The sequence below is a fragment of the Pseudonaja textilis genome, chromosome 4, assembly GCF_049901715.1.
Source record: "Pseudonaja textilis isolate UNSWEBS1 chromosome 4, rPseTex1.2, whole genome shotgun sequence".
Classification (NCBI taxonomy): domain Eukaryota; kingdom Metazoa; phylum Chordata; class Lepidosauria; order Squamata; family Elapidae; genus Pseudonaja; species Pseudonaja textilis.
In genome coordinates this window covers 46,765,383-46,778,100 of record NC_141993.1, presented here as the reverse complement: position 1 = coordinate 46,778,100, position 12,718 = coordinate 46,765,383, and the positions used below count along the sequence as shown (strand labels likewise).

The 12,718-nt window shown below is 37.3% G+C and overlaps 2 protein-coding genes across 5 annotated transcripts in view; both read right to left on the bottom strand.

Annotated features, from left to right (window-relative positions):
* Window positions 1-2,365, bottom strand: part of SH3PXD2A (SH3 and PX domains 2A) — a 227,394-nt gene extending 225,029 nt beyond the window's left edge. Inside the window, exons 1-2 of one of the 2 annotated variants that reach the window (XM_026704719.2) lie at window positions 1,707-2,012; window positions 1,465-1,647 (exon numbers count right to left, since the gene is read on the bottom strand). In XM_026704719.2, the coding sequence (XP_026560504.1) occupies window positions 1,465-1,536 (72 nt within the window). In that variant the 5' untranslated portion in view covers window positions 1,537-1,647; window positions 1,707-2,012. Of the gene's footprint in view, window positions 1-1,464 lie in introns of both variants that reach the window. The other variant, XM_026704720.2, reaches the window with a different exon arrangement.
* A 2,085-nt stretch (window positions 2,366-4,450) lies between these two features.
* Window positions 4,451-12,718, bottom strand: part of STN1 (STN1 subunit of CST complex) — a 29,341-nt gene continuing 21,073 nt past the window's right edge. For all 3 annotated transcript variants that reach the window (XM_087932793.1, XM_026704729.2, XM_026704728.2), the window contains exons 8-10: window positions 9,788-9,910; window positions 8,850-8,922; window positions 4,451-7,604 (exon numbers count right to left, since the gene is read on the bottom strand). In XM_087932793.1, the coding sequence (XP_087788919.1) occupies window positions 7,447-7,604; window positions 8,850-8,922; window positions 9,788-9,910 (354 nt within the window). In that variant the 3' untranslated portion in view covers window positions 4,451-7,446. The remainder of the gene's footprint in view (window positions 7,605-8,849; window positions 8,923-9,787; window positions 9,911-12,718) is intronic.

The window sequence follows — 12,718 nt, the reverse complement described above, 5'->3', positions numbered from 1 at the left end:
GCTATTTATTACCTATGACTCCCCAATAAAACATCTATACATTGGGTAGCATGTTATTGAATTACAGGATTTGAGGGGGAGAGTAAGAGAAGGGAGAACTGTTTTCATGCACAGCTTATGAATTTGCACGAAGGGTCTGGCTTGTTCACCATGTAAATCACTGAATGACTCTTCATTTAATCCAGAATCTTTTTTTTTTAATGGTCTTACATTTCAACAGTGTCCTTAACTTCAGCAGCTGAAAACCCATGAGAACAGTCACACTTTGCAATATAAGTGAGTTTCAACCTAGGAGCACCATGCACATGTCCTGGCTTGCACTCAAGCTAGCTCAGCTAAAGTGGATATAAGTGTCAAGCATCATCATTACTTAGACCCCAATAGAAAGACCAGCGATGTGATTTACTAATTGCAGGCTGACAGAAAAACTAGGATACTCACTTTGGAAAATTACAGAAATTATACTTCTTAATTTATGTCAGGCAACATGCTTTTTTGATGGCTGCTTTGTGAGGCTGAAGTAAGTGTCCAAGCAAACGTACATTGAATTCCAGAAGAATAAAGTTACAAAAAATGTTTCACAAATAGAGAACAAAGACAACCTAAGAGCATTGTACTAAATGCACAATAAGGTTACAGCTATGAAGTTGGGTGAAATAATTTGGTATAAAAAGTGCCAGATGAGCTTCATGTGATGCCATAGGAACAGCAATTAATGGTCCTGCCACAGGGCTACACTCTTAGGATTGATAGTGGCCCCGCCAATAATAAAAGTCATGGATGCAAAAAAACATTTCAACAATTCCTACTGGTGATTCTCAACCGTGGCAACTTTAAAATGTGTGGACTTCAACTCCAAGAACACCCCAGCCAGCTTGCTGCCTGGGGAATTCAGGGAATCAATGCCCACACATCTTGAAGTTGCCAAGGTTGAGCAATGTGTCCTACACCAACCAGTCATGCCCTGTCCTACTGTAGGAAAGGATTTCCTACAGCTTCCAATTCCCATTTTAAATGATGCCACAAGAGGGCTCATTTTACACTTATACCCATTTGGCATGCTTTTTGGATCCAATTGGAAAAGCTTTACCCCCACCTGTTCCATAGGTTTCTGATATTCAGTTCTCAGGTTCTCCCACCCCATGAAACATTCTAGAAATGTTCTAGACTAGACAGATGATTGCACTGTTAGTGACAACTGCCCCTCCCCCAAAAGTCCTTTTGCTGTCCTCTTTTGCTGCCCTACCAAAGGTACTGCTAAGACAAGTTTGCAAAGGGGAAGGAACACATACCAAGTGAACCCTCTCCCACCTGCCTTCCTTCTCAAATTCTGTCTGGCTCACTGTAGTAATAAAGCCAATAGCCAAATCAGTAAAAGGGATTTTTCTCCTTGTCGGGACCAGCAGCGCTTTGTACTAATAGGCACCAAGGCCTCACTGCAAGCATTATTCACCCTGTACTCACATAGTGCTTGGAAGGATTTCGCCTTTTTTCCACGTCCACCACATTAGCATCCAGTACAGTGTAGGACAGCATCTTCGTCCCCAGGAAACGCAAACACAGTCCAGATGTATCCTTGTATTCTGATGACTGCGCTTATTCTTTGGCTCCTCAGCAATCGAGGAGGATTTCCGAGGAAAACAGAGCCTCCTCTGCCCTCAGCCTGGCTTTCTTTCCCTTGCCTGTACAAAACGGACAGACGAAACACCTCCGACTGAGCTTTTTCCGAATACTTATTTTTCCCTTTTAAAAAAAAGAAATCACGCGGGAAACGACCAAAACACGGCCGTACTCCAGCGCGTCCCGCAGGCGCAGACACACTTCAAACTCTTCTCCCTCCTATGCAGGGAAATCTGAATTGTCTTCAGTTACTTCCAATATTTCATCCTGGCGGAAAAAAACTCTTCTCCTTCGGACCGCATTGGAGCGGACGGGCAGCGGGGAGGAGCTCAGCTCTGGGAAAGGATCAAGTTCTGCACACCCTTTACACAGATCTCGCGCGCTGCGTGTGTGTGTGTGTGTGTATTGTGTGTGTGCGTGTCCGCTCCTCCTTTTCTCCCCCACTGCCTGCCTGCCTGCCTTCCTACCTATCTCTTTCCCCTCCCCTTGCTCCCTCCCGCCCTACACCGGAGTGAGTCGCCGCCGTGCAGTTATCCTCGGCCCCAGCCCCTTGTCTGACAGCGGCTGATCTTTGACAACGCTTCCCGCTGCTGCCCCGACTGCTCCTGCAGCGGCCTGGGGGGTGCGGGGGGTGGGGGTCGGGGTCGGAAAGGGAGGAAACGTGCAGGCCGGCAGAAGATACGGCGGGGCTGGTTTGGATGGGGAGACGAGCGAGTGCGCTGCTCCCTTCCCCAGCTCTCCTCCGGATTCCCGCTGCTGTCGTCTTCGCAGCGAGGCGAGGGGCTGTGGGGAAGGGCTGGCTGAGCAGGAGGGCCGGCTGTTTGCCGACAGGAAAGGAGGAGGAGGAGGAGGCAGGAGAGCGGAACGGGGGAGGGGGCGATCACCTCTCCACGCCCCAAACCAGAGGGAAGCTGAGACGGGCGGCGGCCACTTAAGAGCGGCTGGTCGGCCGGCAAAGATTTGGCATGGGCAGGGGGAAAGAGGAAAGAAGCTGGCGTTTCAGGCGCTCGCTTCTTCTTCTCGCACCCCTCTCACCCCCGGTCCCTCCCTCAAGCTGCCTGGCGACAAGAGAAAAAGTGAGGCGGCAGCTGTGTGGCAGAAAAAGAGAGCGAACCAGGATCGCTTTATGCAATTTAAACCCACCTCATGAGAATGATGTTGCCGGTAGTTACAGGTATTTTTGATGACAGAGGCTGCTGCTCATGCAGTGCAGACCAGGGATCATTTGGAGTGCAGACCAGGTCTTCCACTCCAAATGATCCCATGAAGCAGAAACCAGAGTTGGTTGCTGAGAAGGGTGGTTATAGAAATCAATCAAATAAATAAAGGTCCGAATACATACCCAAAAGATTTACCCACGACGTGAGAGAATTCAAGAGCCACAAGCTAGTGGGTGCCAAAAAGTTGGGTATCTTCCAATGATCATAAGCATATTTGGGTGAGATGAGAAATCTAGCCCTGCAGATATTATTGAATTAAAATGCCCAACATCCCATAAACTAGCTGGGGCTGGAGGGAGTTGAAGTTCAGCAATTTCTGATGGACTAATGGCTTTCCAGCCCCATGTAAATCTACTTGGTGGGCTGCAGCATAAGGCCAAAGTTACTTGTAGGAGATTCTGTAAAATCAGCAGTGAAAAGACTTAGTTCAACTGGCAGCCTTTTTATCAGTTTGCATCAGAAAATGTTACATCCAGAATATTAAAAGATAGATCATGCCTTGCTAAACTGCTATTCAGCATACCCACATTCATAACTCAGAAATATTAGTACTCTACTTAAACATATATACATACATACAAGTGTGTATATTATATAGATTGATTCTTATAACAATTGGAACTGGAATTTCAGTCACTAAATGATGCAGTTATTAAGTCATCACATGACCAAACCCAATTTTATGATCATGTTTATTGCAGTTAAGTGACTTTGCTTGTCAGAAGATTGCAAAAGGGAATCACTTGACCCTGGGACACTGCAACGGTCATAAATATGAGTCAGTTGCCAAGCATCTGAATTTTGATCATGAGGGTGCTGCAATTGTCATAAGTGTGAAAAACTGTCATAAGTCATTTTTTCAGTGTCTTTAGAACTTCAAATGGTCACTAAATGAATGCTGTAAGTTGAGGACTATCTATATATCATCTGCATAGTTTTTCCCCTGTGGGGGATAAGCTATTGTATAATCTGCCTCAAAGAAAGTCTTCTGGGCTTCAAGATATATTTGCTATGATGCTATAGAAATCTGGTCCTTCTTAGAGGAAAAAAATCAATAAAGAAAACTATATAAAAAAATAAAATCATAAACCATTAGTTTATACCCCTCACCATCTTATTTCAACAAACAGGAACTTAAAACCAACAAAACCTTTTTATTTGGCTTTTAATAAAATTAAAAATTAGCGTTAAGCTATCCCCTCCTTTGCACCTGTCACGGTGATTGGGTTTTATAGCTGAGTGAAATATAGGTGGGGAAAGCCAGATATTTACATCAAATTAAAATGAAATGAATTAAACTCTAGGTTCTGAAGGAATTTGCAAAATTGTTTTACTATTTTACTGAGGAAGAGAAAATGATACATTGTATATGAAAGTATCCATAGGGAAGAATATATTGATTTAACCCAGCTCTATTGCAAGTTGCAAAGTTTGCAAATTGAGAATTTAATCAGGAAATGGTTGAAAATAATAAGAACAGCCTCCACTGTGTTATGATAACATGATACCCACCGTGAGATGGGTAAATTTAATAAATAAATAAATATCATTAATTTTTGCAAAAAAAGAAAAGGATATGCTCAAATAAAAAACAGGTACAATGTAAAGGGTTGTAATATTTCTCTAATAAGACATATCTTTCTATTGTACAGCTTATATGTTATATTAAAGGTTAAAATAATTTTGAAGTGATTTATCTTGATCAGATTTTTTTTACATCTCATAAACCTGGAATTTTCAGAGGTATATACTTTTTATATTCACTATATCTACATATATAAAACACGAATTCAAAAACCAGACTAGAAAATTTTTTTTTAATGTGGTTTAGTAGAAAGATGTATCCTAAATATAATATTAAGGCTCTTCACTGTGTGCTTTTACAAAAGAAAATTTTAAAAATACTAACCAGATTTTTTAAATATAGGAACTAAAATTTCAAGAAGCATATCTCTCTCAATCATGAAGTACATACAGCTCTTATTTTGAACATAACTCATCTTAAATTTAAACATGTATTTAAATAATTAAACATTTAAATACATAAACTTCATTACAAAATATAAGTTTCACTATATATAAAGAAACTCCTGTATTAGTTTTCCAAGTTTGTTTCAACAGCACCACACTGTGGCAATATACATATTTGCAGGTTAGGTTACTTTTGTTTCTGTTAGATAATTACCAACTCATAATACAGATTACCATTACATTCCATGAGAATCCAATTTCTATGGAAGAAAAGTGCACGATGTTGCGCTTTTGTCATCAAGTCTCAGCCGGTCCCTGAGTATTGAAGATTTGCCTTAAGATTTGCCGTTACATGATAATAAAATGGATCCACATCTTTAGATTCCAGAATAACAGAAATGTTTTTTTTCCTTACTAAATTTTTTTTATGAACAACTGATACTGTATTACAAAAGAAAGGGAAACTAAACTTACCCTTTATCAGCTACAGTAGATATTAAATAAGAAAATACTTGTTAATTTAAAAGTTAAATATTAAAATTTTAAGAAAACTATCTGAACCTTTATTTAGGAAATATGTCTTCTATACAGCTTCCATCAAGACAGCAGACTTGAAGGTTTTTTTTTCACTTTGGATTTATGGACTTGATTATCATACATTGTAAGAAGTCCAGTGGCTTTTAGAAGACATACAAAGGGCTTTTGGTGCCAAAATCATATTTGTGGATAAAACAAGTTACTCTCAACTGATGGCATCACTTGGAACACAACTCTTACTTACTGAAAACCTGATGAAAGGATGTGTTAAAATCTGGTCATTTTAGGAACCTATCTTTGCTTCCCCCCCTCTCCTCCCCCCCTTGCAGGAAGAGGTTATCCTTCCCTAAAGGACACTGACTAAAATAGTTCCATAATTACATTGCAATATTGCTCCTGGATAAATTATTTTAGCTACAATCTTTACACTGGCATCCTTAAATAATTCAGTTAGTGAAAACATGGCTGAATTTGTGTGACATATGGACCCACAAGCCATTTTTTTTTTTTTACAATACTCTGTTGAGCAAAGTAGCAAGTCTGGTTAATAATGTGAACCTAGTAAATAACATGAACCTAGAAAACTTAATTAAATTAGCTATGATTTATTTAACTAAGGATGAGTAATGTGCAAACATGCTAGCATTGAGAGAGAACAATGGAACAGAATTTGAATTCTGCTTATTTAGGTAAGAAATGGGAAAGAGGGTACTGATGCTTTACCACCCATACTATCACAAAGCAGGTCTTAATAGTGACTCAAATCCTTGTTTGATTGAGTTTGTCCCCCGTTGAATTCCAAAAACACTCTAGATGTCTCTTCTCTCATTTCAACTCCTTTAACTCTTCTGTGAACTACAGGGACTAATGGGCTCCACAAAAAGGGGAGTGCTTGCATAATAGCTGCAATGCCTCAACCACCCTCTTATGCCAAGTGGCAACTGAAACTTCAGATGGACTGTGCAGCAAACCAATGGGAATATCCCAGTCCCTCTGAAACCAATCTGGGTCCATCAATTGCTGGTATGAACCAATCTAATGGGTCAACTCTCTTGAGATAAAAGAGCATTTTCAACCAAATTCATTGTTGCAAAATAAAATAATACCACGATTGACTCTAGCTCTTTTAGGAATCATTTTTTTCATTCTCTATATTGTGGTGGAAACAACAAAAATCTGGTTCTAATCGAGCCCAAACTTATTTATTTAATTTTGAACTTTACAGACAGAAGAGGCAATAAGTATGTGCCTATTGACATTAATATCCTTAGATTTGCCTCTTCAAATAAGTAAGAACTAATAAAGAAATCCAATCAACATTTTTAAAATACTATCTGAATGCCTCAGACTGTTCCAATTCTTTCTTGTAATTGGAATCTGGACTGTTTCTATTGGGGTTCATATGAAATTGTGACCTTAGAGTTTGGGATAAATTGATAGTTCTTTCATCATTTTAATTCTGCTGGATGTTTTTCAATTTGTATGGAAAAAAGGATCCTAGATTTTAAATAGCATAGCTTCTCAATTTAATATTTCTCAATTTCAATAAGCTTTGAGGGAGCTATAACACAGAACTGAAACAAGGAATCTCTGATATTCTTCACAGTGTCCAAAACACTGCATCTTGCTAAATGAGGAATTATATCCACAAACTGTTCAATAAATATCTTGGCTATGTCAAGTTTTTCCTCTATCTATTATTTTTTTTATTTTGTTTGACTTACATCATTTTCAGTTTTTTTGTATTGCCATTTTTGGATTTTTACTTTTGTGTTTTTGGTCTCTGGCAGAAAGTTGCTCTTCCCTGTACATGCTTTCTGTTGGGTTTTTTTTTAACTATGTTCTTTTTAATTCTATCCCACCACAAGGGGGCAGTTGCAGCATACTTTTACATGACTGCTTGGTATTTTTTTTGCTCTTAGACAAAGTAGAAATGCGTCAGACAATGATATTTACTAAAAATACCACAAAATAAAATGATTTGTATTCTGCATCACCTTCTAAATTAGAAAAATAGCTCAGCAGGTACATAGTAAAATCTGTGATGTTATAGATCACTGAATAATAAAGTTTGGCTCCAGGCTTCCATTCCCTTAGATTAAAAGACTGTATAGTATTCTTCCATGGTCGTGACAACTTCACTGTTGATCTCCAACCAATCAAGGAGACAATGGACAACAGCTTCAGTGATATAAGGATTATAGTTTTGCTGAATACAACTGAGTATGTGACGAAGATGGCACCCTTTTTCAGCATCTGCAAATAGAAAGTAAGCATGGGATTACAAATGGTGGACTGTTTTCCTTCTTTCTTAAAGAATATAATTCTTACGTAGTGTTCCTGGTGCAGTTGCAGAACCCATCATTTGGTTAGGAAGCTGGCACCAAAGGTCTGGCACTTTCACACTTCCCTTTTAGTACTAACAGTGAGGAATAAATGAGTAACATAAGAACATCATGTCCTGGTTCTCATATTTGTTATTTTCAAACACAAAAGTCCATTTTTTAAACAAAGAAGTGAATAATCAGGAATAATTGCATTCCACTTAGGATATTTTCTCTCTAATAAGAGGAAAAAAATGGATGACGGTAGCAAGAGGGAAGCATGCTGTTTGGAAAAAAATACAAATGGTTGGTGTTCATTCATCACATAACTGGTACTATTTCTTAGCTTTTAGGTGTAGTGCATTATAAGATGGGTGGGAAATATTTGCATCTTGGTGTAAGGGCTTTTGTAACTTTTTTTCAGGGAAAAGAAATAATCTGATATTCTTGTGGCTTAGGATATCTATCGGGAATTCCGATAGATAGGAGCCACAAGACAAAACTTATTCTTTTTGTATTTTTTTAAAACAGCACAAGCAGCATTGCAAAAATGTGTGTGTTTCTTCAACAAATATAATAAACGTCATAAGATAAGCATTCCATTGTGATCGGTAGAGGTATCTATTTAGCAGTATCTATGACTCACTGATGAGGAAAGACAATATGTGTCATTCTTATCCACCTTGTTTTGATTCTACTCGTCTGTCCTAAAAGAAAATGCAATTCTCACATATTCCTAATTTTGTTCTTTAGTACGTTTCTTTTGTACCTTGATCTATTAAGGCATTAAAGCTTTCTTAAATTAGCTCAAACTTTAACATTTCAGATTGCCAAATACATAATAAAGATTTTTCAGTTTCGTGCTTTCCTATCTTCAAAGACACTTACACTCCTAGAAATGCACAATGGATAAATGTACTTAGATCAATACAGAATGCGAAGAATCAGCTGGGAAGACTAAAAAAGACAGTAAAAAGAAATGAGTACGGGCAATTTACCTCAGACAAATATTTTAATACAGAAACCAAGAAGTGTCTAAAATTATAAGAAAATATATAAAGAAGGAGCTTGCAGATAATTCCACTTTTTATATTGTGTGAATTATACAAATAAGAAATACACTTTTGTTTAAGTTAAGACTTAAGTTAAGACAGTTAAGATAGTGAGAACTACTTACATTTTGGTCTCTTACAATCAGCTCTGATAACTTCAAGAGTTACTTTGTGCAATTCTGTATCCTGTTCAGTAACCTAAAATGTAAGGATAAATTGTTAAATGAAAGGTTGGGTTTACAATTAGAGACTGTTACATTCTCATCTCAAAAGAATGTAATAATGGGGAAGAAATTTTCATGTAATCTTCATGCAGTGATATTTCATCTTTCAGATCTCCCATTCAAAATCAACCCCTCTTTAGATACTATAGCCAGCTTCATACATTCATACATACCAGAAATACTTAACAATAGATTCAAATTTAAATAATCATTTACAAATTACAATCATGAGATTCTTATATCAGGAAGGAAGGAAGGAAGGAAGGAAGGAAGGAAGGAAGGAAGGAAGGAAGGATGGAAGGAAGGTAGATTTCAATGCTCACTGCTAACTTCCCACAAGGAAACTCAATGGGCAAGCTGACAGACAGTTGAAAGTCACTCCCTCTCTCACTGATTTTTTGCCCATCCATGTTCATTTTGTTTTTTTCTTTAGGTAAGGAAATATTTCTGAAACAATGAGTCAAAGACACAGGTGTCTAGTGCTATGCTAAAATATGGCGATATAAACTCAGCATATAACAATACGACTCAGCTCCAAGATTTCTACTTATTGTTACTAAATATGTACTCAGCTCCAATTTCTTCTTGAAAGAGAAAATGATTTTTTTCTTTCCACGTTTTTAATGAACGTACCCAATCTGCAACTCCCAAAGTTACATGTGAAATTAAATCTGCTGGTATCCATCTAATCACTCTACTCATTTCAGATAATCTAAAACAGTACTTTCAAACTGTGCTATTCATTTTCCAGTAGCATTAGCTTGTCACCAGTATATTCCACATAACTGAATGTAAATATAGTGGGATGCAAGGAAAACTATACAGCCTTCAATACTTACATGATACATATTTTGGGAAGTGTTTGATTTTTGAAAAAGAACACCATTTTTCTGCAATAACTTTATTGCTTCCATGAATGACTTTCTAATCAGTCTGGAGCAAGGACCAGCTTTGGAATCTGTCTGATGGGGAAACAGTAAAAAGTAGATAACAATTGCGTAAGAAGGTACAGAGGCAAGTTATATGCTTGTTTAGGCTGTTTATTTAATTTCTTAGAGAAATAAAGAGTGAGAAGATCTTACCCCTAAATAGTAGCAAAGTCTTGATCCTTAAGATTAAATAGACTGCAGCTAGCAGTATTTCAGAAATCAGAAGTTTGCTGCCTAAGCAATTTACCTAAGGAGATGCTGATGAATTATTAATGTAATAGAAACAATAAGTCAATGAATGAACTAAAAGGTTTACCAGTGGAAAGAAAAGAGCTTCCTAATTATTCCCTTTGGGATAACTGAAAATAATATAACTGAAGTCAGGCTGTAATTAAAGTCATCATATAAACTGGCATAAGACTCAGTTTAGACAGCTCCTTTAACAGAGGTGTAAATCATGAAATACTTTGCAGTGATAGAAGAAGTACAAAAGAAATGGGTAGCAGCTTAGGAAAAACAACAAAGAAACATCTTAGAAAACCTGACTTCTGTGGTTTTCTTAACTTTATGTTTCCCTCTTAAAGAAGTAATGCAATGTAGTCGAGCCAAGCCACACTCCTTTCTTTTCATTATTTTTATTCTCTGAAAGACACAGGACAGCATTGTAATGATATGTCAGTGAAGTGGCAGAGTTAAAATGTTCTGTTCTGATTTGGTTTTACTAAAAATAGAAGCTTAGAACAGCATACATATTCCTCTTTAGTTCATCACAATCATTCCATAAGATAATTTAGGACTAGCTCAAGGTCAGTTTCTTATCTTCATAGCTGGCAAGGACTTTAAAATGCTATCTTCAAATTCTAAATCCAATACTCATCCACAGAAACTGCTGTGTTGTTCCACTACATTGCAAGCTCTACCAGTTTGGGGTGTGTGCAATATTGCAATACACGGAAAAAAAGGATGGGCTTTTGACTCTGAAATGTTCCTGGCATCAGTCTGATCTCCTACAGATACTCCTGCTAAAACTCTTGCCTACTGTACAATATTACCCTGATCTAACCAGAGTTTTAACCACAGGAGTGGCTGAAAGAATACAAAAGAAGTATCAGGAAGTAATTAGAGAACATATAGAAGATAGATTAGAAAACTCAAAAAGGAAAACATTAATTCTGTTGAACTCTGGATGTGTAATCAAAAGTAAAAACCTATATACTTTGTTCTAAATAATATTTGATTAGTTATTAGGAGGAATGAAATATTTCTATAATTCTTATATGCTTCTTGTATCCAATAATCATACTGGAATCTGTTCTTATCTGTGTTTTGTTACAAGAACATTGACTTATTTGTTCAGCAAATCTGTTCCATCTGAAGTTGTGATGGCATTTGAACAAATAATGCTTAAGATTCATCCTCTTGAGTTTCAGCTGCCACACCATGCCACAGAATCCCCATGATCACATAATTTTGATCTTGGCAACTGGTTTGCACTTATGACTAATTACAGTGACTCATGATCACATGATTGCCATTTGCAACCTTCTCTACCAACTTCTCCGCTGTTGCTGAGGTAAGTCACCCAAATCTGCACAATCTCTTCCTGTGCCTGTGCTTGCACTGCATCAACCACTCAAGCACCTTCCCTGGCCTGTGCTGTACCTCTTCTGCACTCTTTCCAACTTGTATCACAACTCTGTGCATCCCTTCATGCCCTCCCATACCCTCACCTTCCTTCCCACACTCCCATGAACCCCTCATGCTTCTTTTCCCACTCAGCCACAGCCACTTGCCTGCCTGCTAGCTTGAGACTTACAACTTTCCATTGGCTTCCTCACTGACTTTGGTTATGACTTTGGTTAAGCCGCCTCACCTAACGACCACGAAATTCAGTTAATAACAGCAACTGGGACTGCAAGGATTGCAGTTTATGGATGCATCACTTAATGACAGAAATTCCAGTTGCAACTGCTGTTATAAATTAATGATTATTTGCACACTACATTTTTGATAGCCTGTACTATTAACACTGAAATATCTGAAGACTGACTATACTGAAGTTGTTTGCAATATGTACAATTTCTATTTGTTGTCCAAACATAAGATTGCTCAGAGGTAGATTTGAAATGAGAGATATGCAGTGTTAACCTTTAAAATTCATCTGAGGAATAAAGAAAAAACAATCTAGTCAATTTCCTATCAGTAATCAAATTCTTTAAATATGTTAAACAAATATTAGTATTCTGTAGCCTTCCTAAACAATTTGCGATAATCTAGCTATTCTCATAGTAAGGAAGTTTTTCTTAACCTATTCTGAAATTTGCTTTCCTGTAATTACTTCCTCATCTATAGTACTAATCTAATGTATATTTGTTCAATTAAATATTTTAAGATTGCTGTCAGACCAAATTTTTCATTCAGTCACCTTTCCATGAGGATAAAGTGACATAATTCACTCTTACCCCCCCCCCCCCAACTTTATTAGTATCTTCCAAATGCTGTGAAGGTTTTTTTAAACAAAGTTAATTAAAGTCACAATATTCCAACTATATAATGACAGGAAACGGATTGAAAATTGACAAAAAATAATTGACAAATAATCAAATGCTGTTTCGTGATGACTATGTATGTTGCAATGCATTACTGCATAAATAGCTTTGGGTAAATTATCTGAATATAGGCTGATAAACCATAATACTTTGATTAAAATAGTTGTTTATGAATCCTTTATGTTAAAGTTGGATGCTATTGGAATATATGGTAACGGTCAGAGGAAATCTGTTCCTTTTTTCTGTTCCTCCTCATGTTATTGGATTAATTGAGATTAGATTATATAATTAT